The sequence below is a fragment of the Aplidium turbinatum genome, chromosome 15 (genome assembly GCF_918807975.1).
Source record: "Aplidium turbinatum chromosome 15, kaAplTurb1.1, whole genome shotgun sequence".
Taxonomy (NCBI): Eukaryota; Metazoa; Chordata; class Ascidiacea; order Aplousobranchia; family Polyclinidae; genus Aplidium; species Aplidium turbinatum.
Genome location: NC_137486.1, coordinates 16,148,372 through 16,171,445, shown reverse-complemented (window position 1 = coordinate 16,171,445; position 23,074 = coordinate 16,148,372). Strand labels below are relative to the sequence as shown.

General features: G+C 37.2%; 2 protein-coding genes across 2 annotated transcripts; both read right to left on the bottom strand.

The window, feature by feature from the left end:
• Window positions 1-1,747: 1,747 nt before the first annotated feature.
• LOC145784001 (uncharacterized) lies at window positions 1,748-12,212 on the bottom strand. The gene is made up of 12 exons (XM_082595757.1): window positions 12,018-12,212; window positions 11,602-11,732; window positions 10,380-10,922; window positions 9,338-9,497; window positions 7,236-7,372; window positions 6,327-6,495; window positions 5,607-5,695; window positions 4,868-4,991; window positions 4,347-4,548; window positions 3,456-3,645; window positions 2,719-2,938; window positions 1,748-1,950 (listed from the first exon to the last, which is right to left on the bottom strand). The coding sequence occupies exons 1-12, from the start codon at window positions 12,210-12,212 to the stop codon at window positions 1,846-1,848; spliced, it is 2,265 nt and encodes a 754-aa protein (XP_082451883.1). The 3' UTR covers window positions 1,748-1,845.
• A 3,161-nt stretch (window positions 12,213-15,373) lies between these two features.
• On the bottom strand, window positions 15,374-22,713 carry LOC145784475 (histone-lysine N-methyltransferase SMYD3-like). The gene is made up of 12 exons (XM_082596298.1): window positions 21,606-22,713; window positions 21,202-21,265; window positions 20,743-20,850; window positions 20,297-20,357; window positions 19,751-19,884; window positions 19,130-19,200; window positions 18,833-18,935; window positions 18,010-18,120; window positions 17,217-17,399; window positions 16,802-16,890; window positions 16,422-16,530; window positions 15,374-16,209 (listed from the first exon to the last, which is right to left on the bottom strand). Exons 1-12 carry the CDS (start codon window positions 21,755-21,757, stop codon window positions 16,096-16,098), a joined length of 1,299 nt encoding a protein of 432 aa, XP_082452424.1. The 5' UTR covers window positions 21,758-22,713; the 3' UTR covers window positions 15,374-16,095.
• Window positions 22,714-23,074: the final 361 nt, after the last annotated feature.

The following is a 23,074-nucleotide window of genomic DNA, read 5'->3' as shown; positions in this document are numbered from 1 at the left end:
TTTTTTGCACCTTGCCTTTCTACCACATCATGTGATCTGTTTAACACCTTTTGATGCAGTTACCTTTGATTCTCGTGGAGCCTATCGTTGAGTTTGAGCTAGTTAGAAGTAGTTTACTGTGCAGTTTTTTGTCTTTTCCTGTTTATAGATTTAGTTGAACTATTGTATTTTATTCAGATGTAGTTCTTCTTCTTCTTCTATCGAGTCTTCTAAAGTTCGCTGATACACCACAGATTCACACATTCTTCTGCAACGGAGTTATACTCTGACTGGTCCCACCTACTGCACCGGGTGGCAAGCCGAAGGCAAACAAGAAGGTGGTCCGCTGTTTGGGGCTCGGTGCCACAGATACATGCAACAGGGCCCGTGTCGTAGCCCCACTCCACCATTGCTGACTTAGTGCGTCCAACACCGGTTCGGAGTCGATTTAATGTTTTCCACTTTGCCCGAGGAGCGTTTGCTCCTGGGGGGAGGGACTCTGATGGTGGGATCTTCATTTCAGTGTATGATGGGTCATTTTCGAATAGTTGTTTCCATTGCTTAAGTCTTGTTTCTTCTTTTGTTGAGGGTAGTGGCAGGACGTGTGTTAGGAAGCTTTTTCTTGATTTCAACCGGGTTTGTGCAGCAGTTTTTCCATATAGAGGATGTTTTTCATCACATGTTTGTTTTAATCTTTCAGCTTGACTGTTAATGTCTCTTCTTATGTGTGGTGGTGCAATACCAGCAAGCAGATAAAGTTTGTTGGTATTTGTGGGCTTCATACACCCAGCAATAAAACGACAAGAATGATAGAGTACCGAGTTAAGCTTCGATGAGTGACGGGACCTGTTCCAAACAGGGCATGCATATTCTGCTTTGGAGTAGCACAAAGCCAATGCGGTCATTCTGAGGGTTTGTGGATTAGTGCCCCACCCAGAATTGGTAAGCTTCCTCAGGATATTGTTTCTGGTGTTAACCTTAGTCTTTGTGTTTTCAATATGCTTTTTGTAGCTGAGAGTACGGTCCAGTGTCACTCCATGGTAGACGGGGTTAGGGCAATGTTCCAGCTCTGCTCCCGACCAGGAGATTTTGAGGGTCCTTGTAGCTTCTCTGTTTTTTTTAGGTGGAAAGAACATACTTGTGTCTTTAAAGGGTTAGCTTTGAGGTGATTGTTGGTGTGATATTGTGTTAACTCCTCGAGCGACTTTGTGAGGTTTTGTTCTATAGCAACAAAGGTCTTTTCTTGTGATGTTATGCAAAGATCATCGGCGTATATATACCGCTTAGTGTGTTGATCTATCGGCTGATCGTTGGTGTGTATGTTATACAGTAACGGTGCTAGAACACTTCCTTGAGGAAGTCCATTCCATTGATTATTCCTGAAGAGGACATCTTGTAATGTCGAAAACGTTCGATACTTAATTTGTTGCGTAGTTTTGTGTTTCTATATGATTGTAATAAACTTGAAGATGTTAAACTTGATCACGTTACTCGGCTTCGTATGCCTATGGTTAACAACTCAAACTGTCTACGGCAGCTCTAACTTGTATTTGTAGGCCTACTGCAAACCATTATAGGCTACAACTGAATGGTCATAATTTTAGATCCCGACGCCGTTCGTTGTCAAACAGAAATGAGGCATCGAGTTCGTAATGATTTACGTCCTGTTGCACTAAAAGAGCGTCATATTAACAAGCAAGTTCGTCACTACATGAGTTGTAACTTGGATAAAAGTTCAAGCTTGTTGCCCTGCTTTTAGGACCACACAACAATGAATAAAAGTAAACAATAAGTTACAAAGCATCAACATAAGCCCGTGAGCAGTACGGTCATACTATTTGATACTGCATGTATAGCTATAAGACGCTACGATTTCAAAGTTGTTTGTCCACTGCTAAGACTGACTGGGTTGATCGCAGATGAGCACATCAATGGTTGTTGACTATTGCAGCGTCTCTGGCGTTTGGATATCTAAAAATAGTACCCGTACCGCATTACTAGGAAGCATTAGGCTAAGTCTTTAAGTTTAGGCTACTTTATCAAGAAAGAACGTTAACCGCATTACAGCGTAAGTCTCTATCATGGTAGGTAGTCGGACAAATCGGCAGTCGGCATGCGACAACTCAGCAAGTAGCCTACGTTTCAGCTACTGCCAAGTCAACCAATGAGATTTACGTGCTCACGTTGGACGTGTTTGGTCATCGCTTGTCAAACTTATTTTGCTTACTTACTTGAAACTACTCGACAATTTTTAGGCCAATTATTGGAGCTTTTATTGAGCCTATGTGCTGCAGGCCTATGTACAGTAATCTGGCTTTGCGGAGGCAATCGCCATTTTGGCTTGAATTGACAAACCAACTTAATTACCTAGTGTTTTAACCAGCTCAGTGGCCGAGTGATTTCGCCGTTGGCTCTAATGCTGGTAGATCTGAGATCGAGTCCGGATCGATCATACCAAAGAGTAAAGACTTTAAAACGGCACCGATTGTGTTCTTTCTTGCATAACGCAGTGAAAATAGTCGGGTAATAATGTGATGACATCGTAAACCTGATATAAAATTTAAACATGAGCTCTGTCGCTAAAAGACCTTAGCTGTTGCAGAGCAACAATATAGCCTATAAAACCATAGCACTATTATTATTAGCCTATACCTTGTGTTAACAAATGCGTTACAAAAAATGTTAACAAACACGCCTACATCTACGGAACAAAAATTGAACAAACTTGCTTAAGCTCACCATTATGTTGGACTCTTTGCAAACTCTGGCTGCACAAAACATTAGAAAGATGAAAAATCCTTGCGTCGCATTACAAACTGAAAAAATCAGTTCCATAGTCCATGTCGCATTGCTTGACTTTTCCAAAATACTTTGCATCACAACTTTGAAAACTCCGATGCACCAAGTAATTCCGAGAAGAGAGGTAACACAGATTGCCTGTCGTAAACGGTTTCGCACTCTGTAAAAGTTACAATAACTTAATAATTAAACTTTGTCGCAAATTCAGGCTGCTGTACTTTTTTTTTTTTTTTTTTGACGGTTGTTCCTTTGTTAACATTTATCAAATGCCACAAAGGTATTTAGGGTATAATCTGAGCTTTACATTTAGAGTTTTTTATAACATTAAGCCTAATGTCAGTATTCCTAATGTTAAGCACTATACCTAGCTTAGGCTACTTAGAATCGATACATTACATGTGTTTTGCTTTTTGAAAAAACGATTAAAATTTGGTTGCCAAAAAGTGAAAACATCAAAATGTGATGTAGGCTAGATTATTTATAGTAAGTTACGACGCTGAGAAAATTTTTACAAACTTACATTTAAGTCTACCGTTTTTAAACTGCTAAGCTAGTCTGGCCTATTAACTTACAGCCCACACAGCAGTAAACCAAAATTGGAATTTTAAAAGAAAAGTAGACAATACATGCTTTATTACACGCTAACCTATAGGTTAGTAAACAACAATAAGACTTACATTTTTGTACTTTTTCCTTCTGCATTTGATTTAGTAGTTTGATTGAGTGACCGTATAATGAAAACAAAAATAACGCCATTTGCAAAAATGCCAATTGATACTGGGATTACCACAAAATAAACGCTGTTGGGATATGCGGCAATGCAGGTGTTTCCATATCTGAAAGAAGAATGTCCTAATTCAAAGAACGCTATAATTACTTTTACTCACAAAACCAGCTATTCACCGACGACCAGAATTAGGCTAAACTAATCATTGATAGGGGTGTTATGGGGTTGGGTTAACTATCTGAAGAAAAATTACGCCTTCATAAAGATATGGAGAAACTTGATTTTCAAGCATCTCCATTCGTGCTTAAGCATACGGAAACTTACAGGTCTCTGTTGATAATATTAGAACAAGACAGTATAAATTTCTCGGCCATGCAATAAAAAAGCAAAAACTGGAGCATCTCTCTGTAAGTGTTAAAATTTTTGGAAAGCGGGCACTATGGCAAACAAAGACTAACTCATCTGAAACAATTTAAGGACAAGGCAGAAACAACATATTCACAGGAATACTTTCTTCTAATTAGCCTAATTCATCGGAGGACGTTGATGCCTGGTTCAGGCAAGACAACTGAAGAAGATGAAGATCTTGCAAAATCTTAATGTTGTCAAATGTTTCAATAATGTTCGTATTTTAGTGTCACAGGAAGTTTTTTTCTTGCTACAGCACTGTGTCGGCTATAGTCTATCATAAATTTCTACTATATAAATCAGCATACAGATTTTGACCAAAAAAAGGCTAAGCAATGCTTTCAACACATTCTTCACAATGTCTATTATACTTACTTATAAGACATCAATAATATTTTCAGCATGTTTGTTTCTTCGGTCTTCTCTTTAGTACAGAATGAAAAAATTAGACTGGAGAGTAAGATAACAAACGCAGTGCCGTAACTACAAATTGAGGCTTTAGTGATAAACTTGTCCATCTTTACGTTGAACACACGAACCAAGAGAAGATACATTGATATCCCCTCAATCACTTGCCATCCCCAAACCGATAGTAACAAGAAATGCAAGGACATTGCCACAACTAGACACAAGCTCTAAGAAGAGAAAAATAAGTTGAGGTTTTTTAAATACAAAGTTAGAACCGCGGTGTTCAGTTGATTAGATCAATGAGAGGTAGAATCTCTAGTCATTTTCTTTTCACTTAAAGGAATATGAAGCTTTAGGTTGTTGCGTGATTTTTCTGGCGTGATGACTTTGACGTTTATTCAGTTATGCGGTATCCGCATAAGCTACCCTTTCTAGCATCTTGTTGCAGCGAAGTTATCAAAACGTTTTGTACGATCGCAGTCCTAGAAATTACTGTAGCAATGCTTAAAAAAATCTAAAGCTAAATGTGGTACACGAAACTCTTACATTGACTTGTGTAACTTCAGGTTTATCGTGTATGAGTAACAGTATATAAAGACCCAACAGGCACGTGCAGAGATGAAGAAGAATAAGTTGTGGTACTCCCCTGCGCAGCTCTCGAACACTCATTCTGTTAAAGTCATGGTATAAAGTAACAAAAACATATCTTATCATTACATTTATGACTTTTTCATAAGTCTTGCCGTCTTTTTTTAGTCTGCCTGCCAACAACGAGTTTTTGTTTTCATTACCCTTACTGTCCGTCCTGGCGGTGGGATGGCGCAACGGATAAGGCGTTGGTTTTCCAGTTATGCAAACCTAGTTGGACGAGAGAAAGGGACTGGCCACCTTGAGAACCTTATCTTCTAATACCAGACACTTAAATCAAGTATAGGACTTTACCTTTTACTGTTCGTTCCGATAGTTCAGTTGTTGAAACACCTAGAAATCCGAACAAAGAAACTGCAAGTTCAAGCAGCGTTAGTTTGACTCTCGAGGTGTGCGCTTGAGCAACTCATTTTAAGTAGAGCTTTCCATTCAATGGTTATTAGTAGATGGCATAATGTACAGATAAAAACACTTAAAAAATCGGAAACTTCACTCTGTCAATCTCGGTGCACCTAGTAAATTTGTGTGGCTGGGTCGTACGAGGAAACAGGCCTAATTGGCTTATATCCTATTTGTTCAATGGTCCATATGGGCTTAAAAATTGAAACGGAGTGAAACCACATTGTCAGACAATTACCTGTAAACAATTGTCACCGTCAGGCCAATTATGGAAGCAACCAGTCCAATAAAGGATATGATGTGCGTGATTTCATCTTCTGCCAAGTCCTTGGTCAGATAAAAAAAAAATAGTGTTTCAAGAAGTATATTTCATTTTAAAAGATGGTGATACAATAGAAAGATATGCGATAAATTTAAAAGTAATAGTATAGTAAATATGAAAAAGTGACTGAATGAGTTTTGCATTTGCCACGGGAATCGGATGTTTGTTGAACTTCCGTTAACACTAAATTTGTAGCCTACCCTTGTAGGATGACTGCCTAAAAAGTTGCACTGTAGTTTGGTCGCAATAAAAAAAATTGCATAGAGCTTAACATTTCACTTGTAGCTAATAGACCCTTTCTCTCAGAAGCTCAAGTAAAGATCAATGATCAATCAAATATCAAAAGCATCAATTAGACATTTTTCACACTCTGAAGGAAGTGTGTTTTGAGAACAACTAAACAGTTTAATCCCTGCTTGACACTTCATCCAGTAAATCAATTTATTTTTGTTTATAGGCGTTGAATCAATGTAAAAAGAAGTAGGACTGGTTTGCCTGTCTGAGACTGTCTTGTTCAAGCACGGTTAGCTTATTGGTCAAAATAATCAAAGCCAGGCATTTTCAACTCTTGAATAGGTAAACAAAAACTCAAAAAAAAGAAGGCAACATACAGGCAAACATATAAATTAAAATTACCGGTGACTCGGAGGTATCGTAATTCAGGAGCACGGCAAAATTCGTCAAATGATTGCAACGGCATTTAACTCTTGTCATCCGACTACCGGTGGATTGTGATGGGAATGCTTCAACATCTATACATCCTTCGTCTCGCCAAGTTACGGTCTTAAAATCCCAATGGGCACACCTGAATATTATAAGTATTGAACACGTATATTATGTACAGCATGTATGTTTGGAAGCTTCATAAATTACTGCAATGCTAATGACACATACGCTTGAAAGGCCCCAGGGACCTCAGAATACCTCAGCCCAGGGACCTCAGAATACCTCAGTACTTCAGAGATCCCTGAAAGGGCCCTTTCACTAAATGATAACATTGTAATTTAGACTTTTGAACACCGTAAGCCTGCTTTGAAGTTAGCTACATTTTTTCTGTGTAAGCATGCATAACAAAATCCTATAAGTAGCTTACTGTGGGTTGTTGGCAACTGATCTTAATGACATTTGTGTTTGATCCACCCCGATAGCTCAGTTGGTTAGCGCGTGACTTCTGGAACGAAGAAGCTTCAAGATCGAGCGGCTCAAGTTCGACTCTCGGGGTGTGCGCTTGAGCAACGCAAGTTAAGGACTGCTCGCCATTCAGCGGCATCTAATGGATGGAATAGTTCCCCGGCAACAAGACTTCAACAATCGGAAACTGCACTCTGCTAATCTCGGTGACCGGGCCTGCGTCATTGATTTAAAGCCTCTACAAGTATGCGAAACTGCCAGGATTAAGCTCTGCAAGAAGCTTTCCCAGTCCGAGGATAAAGATTCAATCAATCAAAAATAACCATAGGCTGGAAGCAGTCTTTAATTGTTTAGAGTAGACAATGAACTTGACTACAGATTATAGCCTAGATGTTTTCCACACACAGTTTTCACCTGAATGTTTCTGTTGTATTGGCCAACTTCACAACAGCATTGATATCAATCAGTTCAACAAGATTTTTCACGTCTTTTCCGAATATATCAGCGGACACAACAGCGGATACAACCGTTTCGTTTGACGGAAATAAAAACTAAAAACAATAATTTTTTATGAGATTTGTAGGCTACGTATGCCTGTTGTTTGTCTATAGCCCAGCACTATCAAAACTTTAACGAACAAGCCTCGTAGCCTATATCCGAAGCGTATAGTATAAAAATAGTATTATAACTTGCAGTATTGTAGGATAATAGATAGAATGTGGTTCAGTTTACTTTTTTCTGCTGGCGAATAAACAAAAATATACAAAACACAAGAAACACACACGATTCGCACTACAAGGATGAGAGGGGACGACCAAAAGGTCACCAAAGTCAGCTGCCAACCAAACTAAAAACATATGTACTGAAACGTGCATAAAGTTCTGTTAGCACGTCCATCTCTTCCAGGTATTCACAACACCAAAGATCTAGAAATAATCATCATTGGTGAGTGACCAATAATTTGATCCAAAGCTAACTTCGAGAGGTTTAATGCATTTACTTTGTGAGACTGTTACGTATGACAGCACGAATATTAAACTTGCAATTGACTATACATTGTGTAGCCTACTAATATGAAGTTAAGCCCCATCTATCTTTATATAGCCAACTTTATGATCACACAGCATAGGCTGCCACCAGGTGATTACAGAATAAGAATCAAAAATCATGCAATCACAAACTACAGTACTTACCGCATCCTGGTACACAACGAATGTTGCATGACGACTGGTGTTGTCAAAATAGGAAGATCTTGGCAAGAAGATTTCAATTTCTTTACTTTCTTTTTCTACATTCCTTCCACATTCCTATTGACAGTACAGCAGTGAGGACATACAAGTGCCAAAAAATAGATGCCAACTTTATCTTTATCAAGTGCCAAAAAATAGATGTATACGATTGAAATAAAACATCTAAGTAGCCAACATACCATAAATCAACGATTGATGCTAGAGTTTAACTTAGCCTACTGTACATGAACTTAAACTTCTGATAGTAAGCTATGCATAAACCCGACCTCAAAAACGACATGCTTTAAAAATTCGTCACAGGTTTTATCAAATTTCTTAATTCAATTATTGAGTAATTGCAGATAAAAGGTGTCACGGTTTAAAGCAGCATGTGTATAGAATGTGAAGTGGCAACATTATCACGCACTGACAATGTTACACTTTGATAAACTTTTCCGACATTTTTTGCTAGAAAGGTTGATGAAAACTTGTGAGGTTCTTGCAGTTGTAAAACAACCAAAAGGTCAATACACCCAGCTGGAAACTTTTGCTCAAGTGCTCTTAGCAATTGTGTTGATTAGCCTACTTTATTTGTGAGTTTCTTTCCAATATAGTTAGCTGACAATAAGCGATTTCAACACGATTATCCTATAAGCATCCAGACAGCAAACCATTCCTTTTTATTGTGATTCAACGCCTGCCGACGGTGAATCAATGCAAATAAGGACTAGTTTGTGGAATGCGTACAAACATTAAATATTTTTGCTGATTAAAGTAAATTCTAGTACATGTTGCGATGACACAAACTGTTTTTACCTCATCAATCCCTTCTGTGACAGTCCGACTATCACTGTGGATAAGCTCAGCTCCTTTTGCAGCAACTCTGAACCGCAATCCAGGCTTCTTATGTGTTACGTTATATTGCAAATTGCTGTGAGTATTCGTTACACCTACAGTAATTTTGTTGGTTATTTGTCCAAGAAAACTTTCTCCCACATCCAGCTTTATTGTCTTGGATATTTCTAGAATAGCTGAAAAATTAACAAATATACATGTAGCCTACTTACTTTGTAGATAAACACGGAAATAATGATAATATAGTAAATTATGTTAAGAAGAAGAAGAGGGTGATAACTGATAAATTAAGCGTCAAGGCAAAAGCGTGATCGCTATCAATACAAACGTAGATCACGTTACAGATTTTAACATTAATTTAAAAGTTTAGGCTATCCGATTAGTAAAAATTTCAAACGAATAGTTACCAAAGAATTTAAGATTGTACCACACCATTTTCGCCTTTTTGTGCGTTGTGGTGTATAAATCACAAACTTTACTCTTTTTACCTTTTACAATGCTTTGCTTGACATCAACAAAATGAGAAACTTTCGTCTTTGCAGCAACAATTCGGACGTACTTGTACAAATCTTCTACTTTTTCTAATAGTGATCTAGAAATCATGAATATAATGCTTTATCTTCGTTTGTTTGGTAATATAGACTGTTCCCGACAATTTTCACCAAATCAAACGTCATATAAAAACCGTTATGGTCTACTTAACCTAGCTGGCATCTTACGTCATGGAAATTGCTAGAAAATGTCCAAACATTGCACCATCGGTCGTAAGACCTGATGAAATATTGCATCACTACCTTTGAACAACGGTTTGAATTGCGTGACAATGTCTTTCATTATTGCGTCACAGTTACTGTCTACGTGCATTTGAGATATCGCAAATTATTCTGGTCATTCGTAAAATTGTTTGTTGGAAGTCAGTCGCAAGTTCAACTGTTTGCTTGGTGCTTGCTAGCTGGACAAATTTTCCGTCTTTTATCTAAGTAGTTTGTTCTGTAGTGACAGTTTTTTAGAGGTGTACGGCGTTGCATCTCGATTTCGATAGCTGCGGGCTAATTTTACAGGAATACACTTTTTGAAAAGACGTTTCAAAAGAGTATTTGTTTTTTCGGTCATTACATTCAGACGAACGGATTCGGGAATCTTACGTTACAATTTTCCCACAAAGAGATTATGGTTTACCGCTGTGACCATAGACACAAACTTACGTGATTGTGACACAAGCTGTTTGTTCTTTTTAATCCTTATGAATTAGTTCACATTCACTCGTTTATGTTTGTTCAACTTTCAACAACATCAATTGAAACCTATAATGATTTAGTGAGCTTAAGCGGCGTAGCTGGAAACTTTTTAAGGGGGCAAAAGCAACTGTTGCGGGGAAAACGTCATTCAACATGAATTACAATGGTATTGAAACGTTGTAATAACATTAAAACATTTTGTGATTGAGATTTGTAAAGCAAAAGCATGAAATAACCTAAAAATTTCTTTGTTGTATTTTCCACGTTTAAGAGGAGCCAGTTTCATATACGATTGCAATGCACATTTCTGGACATCTGTGTGCATTTTACGATTGCATTTGTCAAAATTACTCTCCACAATGCATTCTCCAGGCTCGGGCAGGGTGAAAGTTTTGTTTTCGCTGAATGCGAGTTTCAAGTCATACAAATGTTGAATTGACACATTGGTGTACATTTCCGATTCCCGAATTTCATTGCAAGATGACGACATAAATAGGACTGCTAAGTGCTCATCGCATTTCATTTCATTCCCGCCAATCATCAATTTTCCTCGTCTGTTTTTTTCCATAAGATTCAACCAGTTTGTTGACGCCGAGGTAAGGAAATTGGAGCTTAGATCAAGAAAGGCTAGCTTCAGTTTTGATGTCAAATGAAAGCTGTGTAGCATATTTCCACTTATATTTAAACTCTCAAGACAAGGAAGTCCGTTAAAAGCTGACATGTGAACTCTGCTGATTTTGTTTTGACTGACATCAAGCCTACCGAGCTTCTGCATCGCACTGAAAATCAAATGAATGATATTTTGATCATCTGCAAATTGGCATCGTTACATTGTAAGTTAGCCTAAGACAAGTTTTCTACTTACTACAACTTAAAGATGCGTTTAGCACAGCGTGATATCACTAAATTTATGCAGCATCTCATTATTGTCTGTCCGGTAGCTCAGTCGGACTTTGTGAAAAAAAACTCAAAATTAAGCAGTGCTGGTTCGACTCTCAGGATATGCGCTTGGGCAATGCATTTTAACGACTGCTCTCCATTTGGCGGCACCTTGTAGATGGAACAGCTCACAGACAGCAACACTCCAACAATCGAAAACTTCACTCTGCCAATCTTGGTAACCGGGCTTGCGTCAGAGGTTCAAAGCCTCTACAATTATGCGAAACTGCCAGGAATAACCTATCAGATGCATCCTCAGTTTGACGATACAGATTCATACCAACCAATTAATTGTATCAGACAGAACAGTCTACATCCAACACAAAACGCTTTCGGTGTCCAATCAGTTTTCAGCGTCAATCTGAGCGTAAAGTTTACACTAAAAGCTACTTTATGTTCTTATAGCATTTATAGCACTGGCGGTATTTCAACGAAGACGTTAACCAGAGACCGTTGCAAGCATACCGTACATCACAAATTCAATTACTGTTTGGTTATGAAAAAGATTTTCGTACTCACCTGAATGCATTTTCAGGCAATCCTCTTAAATTATTTTGTGCAAGTTTCAATTCCAAAAGTGCCACTTTATTTTTAGAAAACATTGTACTTTTTCTTGTCGTATTTGAAAGCAACTGAAAGCTCCTTTCTTCCTGGTGCATTGATTGATTACCACTTAGAGAAGTGATATTATTGTGCGACAAATCAAGAAAGTTCAAAAATGATAAGTTAATAAAGGACGAAAATGAAAATGTTTTCAATCGATTAAAGCTCAGGTTTATTTGCTTAACTTTATGAGGAGCCGCAAATAGGTCCCGACTGGATAAATTTTGAACCCTATTGAAACTAAAGTCAAGAGAAACCAAATTGATGAGAGCCCATTTTGCATGACGTTTTTGCAATTTACTGTGTTTGCAAGCCATCTTGAAGTTTAATACTAGGTTAGCGAAAACTTTAAATGAAAAGTCAATAGAGCTGATATGATTGTGACGCAAGTTTAATTGGCGTAACTTATACAAACCGGCAAACATATCTGAAGACACGTGAGTCAAATTATTGTGACTGAGGTCTAAAAAAACTAAACGATTTAAGCTAAGAAATGTTCCTACCTGAAAATCTTCGATGTCATTCATGCTTAAATCTAAATTTCTCAACGATTTCATTTGTGAAAATGCACATTTTTGAACAATTTTGATACAATTTTTAGAAAGATTTAAACTAAATAATTTGCGCAAAGACTTTGCCTGAAATATTTGACCAACTTCAGATAAAAAGTTTCCTTGCAGCGAAATTGAATTTGCTGACGGAAATTTTTTAAAAAATGTGTTGTCTATATGGCTGATGCCAAGCTTAGAGAGAGTCAAAGAAACAATTTGATTGAACATGAACAATGGGAAGTTTTGAAGACTAATATTCGAATCTGAAATTCCTTCTCCAGATACTTTTAGATATACAAGAGAAGAAAATGAATTTGCAGTTAAAGGTTGCACGACACTTCGGAAGCAGGCCCCAAAATCGTCAATCTGTCGAAAAATAAAACAACAAATGTAGCTTATTACAAATGACGCAGTAGCGTAGCCAGGAATTGTGAAAGGGGGGGGGTTTTTGACGGCGTTTTCGCCAAAAGCGATACCCAGCGGCGGGGGGTCTGGGGGGCCTCCCCCAGAAAATTTTGAAAAATTACTTTGAATTTGGTGCATTCTGAGAGCAATTTCAACAAAAATGTGGGTATAAATATTCCTGTAAAATGGTGCTGTCCGGTGGCATAGCAAAAGGATAAGATCATGTTTTCTTGGGCATTTTTCGGAAATAAAGCTAAGTTTCTATGTTTTCTTGTTGATAGTTCTTGGCTGAGTTATTTGAAAGTTTGGTATTGGCAAAACTCGCTCTTTTAATGCAGGTTCTTTTAAAATTAGGCAAACTTTGTTTTAGAGACATAGAGACTGAAAGCATCATTCTCAATATCATGACGTCACATGCGTGCCAAAGGGGGGGTTGTAACCCCCAAACCCCCCCCCCCCCCCCCTTGGCTACGCCACTGAAATGACGAGTAGGTAATTAGGAGTGATTTTAGGGCCATTATAGACTAATTTTGACGTGGTAGGCCTACTCATGACATCCTGTGGGCAAAACAGGACACCGCTAAGAATATAGGCCTAGTAGCCTAACTTATAAACAAATGCCTCGTTTGTTAACAACCTGGCCATTCTGGAAAAGTTTCGGACGTAAAATTATCCCTGGCTTGGGTTTAAAAGTAAAAACATTGTTGAAAATGGAAGGAGGTAGGCCTAACATTGAGTCAGTGTCTCTAAACAAAATAAGTTAACGTAGCCTAACAGTTTAATTCTAATGAAGCTAACGATTTTAATTCTACAAAACACTCACCCTAGTTGCTTCTATAAGCAACACAAAAGTCTGGTTGTTGAAGTTATGAATCCTCTTCGTAACATTTCCCGATAGGCAGGCGCATCTCCAAGCGCCTGATTCTTTAGAAAGTTCTTGGCATTCTAAAGCTTCGTTTGGGATGCAGCATGGATGCTTTTCGCTGGTCGACTTTCCAACACAAAAGAAAAGAATAGCGAAAAAAAATCTTGCAATGTTCATATTTTTAAATCAAAATTTTTAGCGTTTGCGAGACGTCAGTTTAAGTCTTTTATTTTCGCTGTTATAGCGTAGGCTACTGCTTTAGCGCAAATTGTCTAAACATAATGCAACATGAATTTCAAGTTAGACTATTCTGTGAAGCCTATACACAGGCAGCGGTAATAAATTATTAATTTAATAGTTCCGTTAGTTAGTAATTTAAAATTTCGTTCTTTTTTTATGAAATATTTGAGGGACCATTTAAAATTAAGCGCACTGCAAAATCACCTAGCTACAGTCTAGGCTTTAAGTCTATAAGGCTACACTTAGAATTTTAAGGTTAGCCTACCTATGGGTTACTAAAACTGGAACTCTACTTTAACTTTAATGGAAACTTGATAAAGAGTTTAACGACATCAATGCTTGTTACACTACAGCTGAATGAAATTACAGGCTGCTCTATGATACGGATTGAAAGACAAATGCGAGAAATTAATAGCCTAGCCTATAGGCTACTGTAGACCTACAATCAGCACGGGCAAGCTATCTCCTTTGCTGTCCTCATTAGCTTAAATTGTTTGCTTCCAACGACTGTCTATGTATTTCAGTTTCAACTCTCAAAATCAACTCCACCCGTCATCATTCGATTGTTATCCCTGTGTCTTGCTGTTTAGGCAGATTTGTTTTGCAAAAAATATTTTGTTCTTGTAGTGACAGAATTGTGTGCTTTCAATTCTAGATGCCCTTACGCCGCAATTTTCGTGATTCTGTCTGTGCCCTCCTTTCTCTTGCTTTACAGGAAGCGCGTAGGATTTAGGCTGGTGTGATTTTATTTGTCGCAAGTCAGAACTTGTCACACCGTAGGCTACTCAAACGAAAGAGTGAAAGCGACAGTTTGCAGATCTCTGATTGCAAACACTTCATTTGAAATTTACATGGGATCGTTACAGAAAAGTGCCTGTCGTGATTGATATTTTGCGATGATGACGCTTTTTTAATAATTCTAACTTTTACTGTGTATAATGTACAAAATATTATTTTCATCAAAACAAATTTTAGTTTTTGACAACCCAACATTATTAAACTTATACTGTGCATCACGTCTGCTTATTTATGTGCGAATATCGTAATTCAATCGCCTACAGTAGGAGTTTGGCTAATTCTTAGGATCGTGTTTTAATAACAAGATCAAGCAGGGTCAGAAGTTTATACTTCAAAACAGCTGTGTTCTCGGGTAGGCCAATTATGTAGGCAACATGCTGTCTCCACGGGTGTTAAAAAACTTTTCGTTTTTGTACTCTGTGTGAAGTCAGTCTGCTAGTGAATTGCGCTGATATAACTGTCAAAGTTTGCAGTCGTCCAGACGCTCTCATCAGCCACATGCTAGTGGACACGAGTCAGTGAACGTCGCACAAGCAACAAGTCGGCTTTAACATTGGTGAGATCCTGGTTCTACGTTCAAAAGTTCTACGTGTCGATTCAGAGACCGTTCAGGAGCGCGCAGCTGTCGCTTTGGCAAGAATGTGGACACAAAGATTGGCTTTCTTGCCATTCCTTACACTTAATCGAAATCTTAAAGCACAGGGTAGTAGTCCTTTTAATATTTTTAATGAACCATTTTCTAGACGACTACTGACGTCAGTAGGTGATGACGATGTCACGGTTCGTTGATTTTTTCTCAACAATCTTTTCATTTGCAACAGCATCACGTGCACCTTCAGTTTAATTGACGTAACAAGCAAAAAAATAGCAGCAATTCAAATTAGCGTAAATACTCAAACAACTCGAGTAGGGTAATAACCGGACCCCTTCGAAACCTGGGTAAACTATCCAGCATTGAAGCCATAAACTTCACAAATATTGTGAGTAGGACTTAAAAAATAAGACAAACTTTCAAGCAAAAAATAAATAGACACATGTAAGCTATGTGTTATTTGATGGATACAAACAAGAAAACAGAAACCATACATTTGTTTGACTTTACATGGCGAACAGTGGCAAGCCATCTAACACTATATGCATCATGAAACGTGTCAAACGCCTTTAAAAATAAAATTTGGAGAAAAATATAGAAACAAGAAGTTGTTGAACTCAAGCCAGAGGTAGGCAATGACTGAATTGGACATGACGAAAGGACATCTTTCGAAATCTAAATCGATTTCTTTGGGACGGTGTCCAGTAGCTTGTGCAATGAGCCTCATCAATATAGTTTTACTGACAATGAAAAAAAACGCATGCAGCATTCACCAAGAAGCCCAACTACGGTTTTAAACCACAAACTCAGGTGTCGGTCATGCGCTAATATCGCTTGGCTTTTTGACACTTGAAAACGCCACTTCGTCATCAAGCTATTGCAGCGGAGGAAGGATAATTTCCTGAGAGGAAATCACTTCCATCATTCGATCCGTGGAAAGCCAACATGCAATGGCGTCGTCACTTTGCTTTGTTTTTATGTTTGAGTTCACTTTGACATTGACCGATGAGTTCTCTCAGTTGGTGCATGACAACCCCATCGCGACTGTGTGTCACTTGCAAGATCTTCAGCGACTAAAAAAAGAAACAAAGGTTATTGGAAAAAGGGAACTAATGTAAGTTACAGGTTCTGTGACGCACTAGGGTAAGGATCACAGCTAAAATAATGACATATACATTAGATTTAGATTACAAGTTAAAACACCAACACCTTCGGTAGATTCCATCCTATACAAGCACCAAAAAAGCAACCAACAACCTTACTGCGGCAATACGTTCATAGATACCTCGAGCAGCATGTGAAGAGCTTCTTCATTTCTTTCCAAATAAAGAAGTATCTTTCCCAGTTTGAGGATTTGCAACCCCGTCACTGGGTGGCTCTCATGAAGATATTTTCTAATAATTGGTGATTGTTAATTTTCAGTTTTTCTCTGATATCAGTTCACCCTCAGTCATTGAATGGAAATAAAAGGCAATATTTCGCGGTATTTTATACACAACACTGTGCAGTTCGATTGAGAGAGTTTGTGATCAGAGTTCTATGTGACAAAGTTGTTCATATGTTTTTTTAACCCCACAATTCAATCGATGTAGCCTTTTCACAAGAGATTCGCCAGGTGGTGTTGAGGACAAGTTATTGCAATTATACAAAAATGCTCATAGTTACCTGTACGCGTTCAGACTCAGCACGCCATAGTGGAAAGCGGTGTCGAATTTTTGAAGCTCAATCGAAGAATCCATTGCAAAGTCAAGGACCTTACCAACAGAAACAAAATGTTAAAATTAAAGAAAATTTAACTACAGTCAATCACAATTGGTGTTGTTATCGTAATCCTTTGAAGTTTGATAAAAGAAAGTTGCCGTATTCACTTGTGAGAACAGTCAGGGCTATATTTCACGTGTTTAAGATCTGTATCGGAGCTGAATTGGATGTATGTCTAAAGTGCGCTTACAATTGGAAAGTTGTAGTTCTTGTCATATTGGAATGAACGCTGTGTGCTATGAGTGCTTAGTGCAAGCCAAGGAAAACAGTAGTAAAACAAAGATTGCAAGTAAAAGCAAGCATGAATGTAATGCCATACCTTTGCCATGTATACGTTTTCATACGGAAGCACATTGCGGTCAATATATCTTTCGGTTATGTCGCGTATTTGTCCATAATTTCCTGAAGTTTTCAATTGCGTCAATTCGTTAAGCAGGTCTTTGACAGCATCCAATTTAGAGGCAGAGATGGGCCCATCGAAATCTTGAAGCATCTCTTTGTTCTAAACGACAGAGAACAGTTGATAAGAAGGATGCTAACCAAGACAGCAAATCCGGCATTTTGACATTGTTTCAACGTCTGCAGACGTTGCATCAATGTAAAAATGACGGATTTTTTGTGTGGATAATTTTCTTGTCCATCTATCGGGTGCTTTCGAGAGGAATCGAACCGACACCCTTCAAACATTGGCCGGATGGCCTTACCAGTCTGTCACGCAGTTGACACTGCACAATAGTTTGCACACGTGAACTGAATCAGATTCAAGTCTAGGCTATTTCATTTTGTACTAAGTACATAAACATTAACAAATTAGCACACAATCATCATGTCTTTTCAATCTTGTGTGGAACGTTAACAAGCAGAACCATGACCAACACTCGAAAACGGAAGACCGACTAATTAATTATGGTAAAAATGTCAAAAAACAAAATACATTGCAGAAAACACGTTGAAAGTTCAATAACTCATACGATGAAATGTAATTTCTCAACAATTTTTTGAATCAAATTTCTGAAAGCATCAAATAAAAACAACACAAAGTTTCTTTCTTTTCGTTTAGTTTTCTGCGCAACATAAACGGTTATTATTTTATTCGAGAAGGAATACAGTACATGCATCTTATTGGCGCAGGCAGGGCAGTGGCAAACGAATCTGTAGATGTTCATCAATTCACGTTGTCTTTCCATGCTTGTCGTGAATAGGTCGACGTACGAAATTAAAACCTACAAAGTACGGAAAATATAATGTGGCTACGTCAAATACCTCAACAAGGTTGTAAGTAAGTCTCAACCAACAAACTTATTTCTTGCTAACATATTTATTACAGGCTCATAGACACGGCTTTGACTCCCTCACTTTGTAAATAATGCACAAAATATTCATACATATTATATATTATACATACGTAGGCTTACGTAAAGCTTATTACGATAAAAATCATCATACAGATAGAACTCACCCACAGTGACACATGAAGGGACCTTCGAAAAAGTGTCGCTATAGCGAAATGTCACTTACACTATGGCCAAATTCTTCTTGTAGTTTAAAAACGAGATTTTGCAACAGATGCCACATTGCCATTATAGCGAAAGTCTACTGTATTATTTTCTGTATATATGATACATATTAATGGCAGTGAACACTGTTCGACCAAAAGATTGCATCAATGCAATACGTACATTGGAATGACCCTTGGGCATACTGATATTCAAGAAATGAGAAAGTTGGCCAATGCAGGAAGCAGAGAGAACGTTATGGCAAAAACTTACAAAAAGTATATGCGCAAACACATACAATCGCACTCTATTTGAATAAGTTTGAGTATGACGATTGTTTCAAACTAAGCCTTACGTGGCAGTGGAACATAATTTTTCGTCCTTTTTGCTGTTTATTTTACGTGCACAACAAACATAGCATTACGTGCTGCAACATTACCTCTTCACCGGTTTCTATGTCCCGCAGTGCTCGAATGTTCAGCCGCGTCTGGTCGAATTCGGCAACGCAATTGGGTTGGCAGCTGTGGTTCAACAAACTGCAACTGAAATCCACAACAACGTAAAAGTAGAATGTTATACCCAGACTGCAAATCAATCATTTTTTACATTGATTTACGTCTGCAGACACCTGGGTATTGAGGGTAACTGCCACAGCATAAACGTAACTACACACAAACATTCCGACAATGTTAACAGCTTTGAGAAACAAGATGGTCTCTTTTCATGTGGGTCGTACCTTAAATAAACCCCAGTTCCCACGTCGGATTGCATTTCTTCGTCCGATATGGCAAAACTATTATTCTTAAGCTGAAAACATAGAGGCTAGTTGAAATAAAGATAGGCCAGTGAAGCAATTCGAACATTTTTTTAAAATAAGTATTTGCCTATTTTGAAACAACTTCTAACAAAACGATCACAAAATCGCAAATGTACTCCGCCCCGTTAGCTCAGTGGTTACGCGCCCGGCTCAAGGTCACGCGGCGCTGGTTCAGCTCTCGGGGTGTGCGCAAGAGCAACGTATTTTAGGACTGCTCTCCATTCAGCGGCACCTAGTGAATGGAATAATTCCCCGGCAACAACACTTCAACACCCGGAAAACTTCACTCTGTCAATCTCCGTAACCGGCCCTGCGAAAAGAACCTCCACAAGTATGCGAAACTACCAGGAATAACCTATCAAGGCTTTGTCAGTCCGAGGATAAAGATTCAAAAACAAACCAACCAACTATTGTGGCGCCATAGAGATCACACGTCAAATAAAATATTTATACACAACTTAAAACGAATTGTAAATCAAGAGTGCAGAATGAAAACACTTTACTGAAAATAAAACCCGAGTAAAATCTTTCTTATTATACCTTAGCACACAATTCTAAGACTGCCTTGATGTCGGGTACTTGCAGGGGAAGGGTACCTTGACCCCAGTATGAGTGCAACACTACAACAAACTGACCAAGAGTTTCTTTCTGAGCTTCAGTAAGGCGACTATAATCTGCCAACGAGAACAAAATTGTAAAAAAAATAAGCAAGTACACAAACATATATTTATTTAACACACAAATAATTATATTTGTAACAGAACCCCAAATAACTAAAACAACAACTGCGCCCATTATATGACTGGTTGTAAATGACCTTACATGCAACTCGAAAAAGTGCGTTTACAAAAAAATATTATATATATATATGAAATACATCAAATATAGTTATTACTATCTGAAGCCTTTACAAATTGTTTCACCTAACGGATCATAAAGGCTTCAGATAGTAATAACTATATTTGATTTAATTTGCTCTGCTTTGCCTTTTTGCTTAGCATTGAGTACTTTTTGTAGTATTAATAGTTTTCATTGTTTTGTTTTTATATATGAAATACTGTACAATATAAACTAAAGCAAACATACTTGATTCTAAATCAACTAAAGAAACTAAATCTTCTGTCTTGTTGTCATCCATCGCTTCTTCCTGAAAGCAATTGTGATACTGGAGTTTATGATGAAATATAAAGATTGAATGTAAAACATATGACTTTTTTTGGAGTTTTTCAATTTCATATTGACAGACGACTGTTTTGGTTAAATGGGTCTAAGGGTTATGATACAACTGAAGACATGAGACAACGTTGTAACTTTACAGAAAAAGTAGTGTTTTATGGTATACATATCATTGAGTTATACAAACAGATAATACACTAATCGCCTTGACTAAAATCATATGTTTGAGCTGAATGAAGCATAAAAACAGATCATGAAAGCAGACTATGATAAGGTAGGCTAACAAAGGTAAAACACAGGTTTTCAAAGTAAAATTATAAAAGCAAAAGTTCAGTTATATAGACTTTGTCAATTACCAATTTCCATAGAACTCTGCTTAGCAGGATCACAAAATCAGGAGGGATCTTTGGCGAAACTCGCTTTAAAGCCGCACACTCAGGTTTGTGTTGATGCCATGCTCCTTTCTGCAAAGAGATGCAGCATTCACATTATGAAAAAAAAAACACGAAACATGATGAAAGGTTTATATTAGAATGTGACAAATTTAAATACCATGCTGTATATGAGAGATGTATCAATAAAGTACAGGCTATATCATATATGAAAACTGAAGACACACATAAAATAGTAAGTTGCAAGTAATTCATTCACCTTGAGTTTTTTTAAGGCTTTATAAGCTGTAAGTGCAAACCGTGATACAACTGCAATTAACAAATGAGTGATAATGTACTTTTAAAATTATAATGCAACCGTACCGTTTCAATTGCATAGTTGAACAGTATTTTAGTAATGGTTGTTTATATTTCTATTCATACCTGGCATTCTCTGTTGCAATATCTCATAAATTTACATCCAGAACACCGAAGAAGTGTTTCATGTCTGTTGAAAAACCATACGTATCAAAATGATGTAAGGCAATAAAATATTGACAGTATGAAATGCAAGATGAATCAAACAAGAAATCGTTTCACAATAAAAAGACTCTGAAGCATTCTGTAGCTTTTAAAACGTTGAAAATTGAACCTTTGAATAAATTGGTGAGTTGATAAAACAATATGGTATATATAAACAATGAGATAAGTTGAAGTTTTTCTAGAAGTTACAAATATATATTGTATTTTAAGTTATTTTTACTGTGAGCAAGTAGTATTCAACTAATGTATGAAGACTCCTCAGATCTACTATTTCTTTTTGAAAAACAATATTTCTCATGTCATACCTTGTCAGACAATGGTCACATCGAATTCCTTTTTGTGACTTTGATAGAACATAAACAAAAGGAAGAGATGATATTACAACAGAACCACGCAGCAACCCAGCAGTTGTACGTAACCCCCGACCCTTTTCTTGAGAGTAAAATACTTCAATCATTTCATAAATTGCTTATATTTGACTACTAAAAACAAGTATTGAAATATAACACATCAAATGGAGAAATCCCTGTCAGACAACTGGTCAACTCTGATGTTTCGGAATAAAAACCACGATTCTTTGAAGCAAAATGGTGATCAATCAATCAAGTGACTTTCAGCATAGCTCCCAACATTCACTTCATTGTACAAATAGGAGAAAATAAAATGTATTACTTTTATTGATATGGAAGCTACACTACAAAGGCACCGAAAAAACATGCAGTAAATTAAATTAAGGTGCCCCCACAATACCACATGGAATATTTTAATGTGTATATACAATAAATATGGAAAAAGTACAATAAGTCAAAAATCAAAAAACAACAAAAAAGAAAACTAGTTATCAACAATAGTAAAGCAATGATAATAATATAAAAAAGGCATGTAAATGGATCAGTAAAGTCAGCTTTAAAAGCTTGGTGTGAGTTGCTTTATAAATTCTTTTTGAATGAACAAAACAACATTGTGATGTGCTTTGGGGTGTTATTCCACAAGGTTGCTCCAGCATATTTGATGCATTTTGTTGCAAAATTTGAATTTATTTGTTGAATATAGACTTCTACTTTGTACTTCTGATTGAGTACTTGTGTACGCAGGGGCAGATCATCCCACCAAGAGTTTGGGAACTTTCTCGGGTGGGTCAATTTAATGTTCAACTACCTTTTCAGTTAAAAAGCTATATAGAATATATCTGGTTGGTTGTTACTCTTTCTAAATGCAAGTCTATTGTGTAGCTTTTGGTGGAGTTAATCTTGCACTGCGGTGGGGTATTGGGAGCCAATTTGTGTTTTGTTTGATTTTTGTGTGGCATGTTTTTGGTATGTCTGCTACAATAGGTTCATATACAGTTTTCTAATGACTGACTTGTATGTACTAACCACCACATTGTAATTGTAACCTTATTCAACGTTTCTTTATTTTCTTTATTGTTTTTCAGTACAATTTTCATTGTTAACTTTTTTTGTAAAATACTGATGAGGTGGAAGTTGACTTAGTGACCTCTAGGGATGCACAATACAGAATACCTGGCTATTCTAGAATACTTAATTTCGAATCCAGAATTTTGAATCTATTCTGAAATTACGCGGCAATTTTTTCCAAATAATTCCGAAGCAATAATTGATGCCTGTGTTACTATACTGTGAATCTATGATTTTTATTAAACTTTTCAAAAAATTTCAAATGGGAATCAAGCATTAAAATGCGTAAACTGAACATTCAAGAATACATTTCAAAAAAAAAATTACCGAAAAAAATTTGTTTTCAATGGCACTGG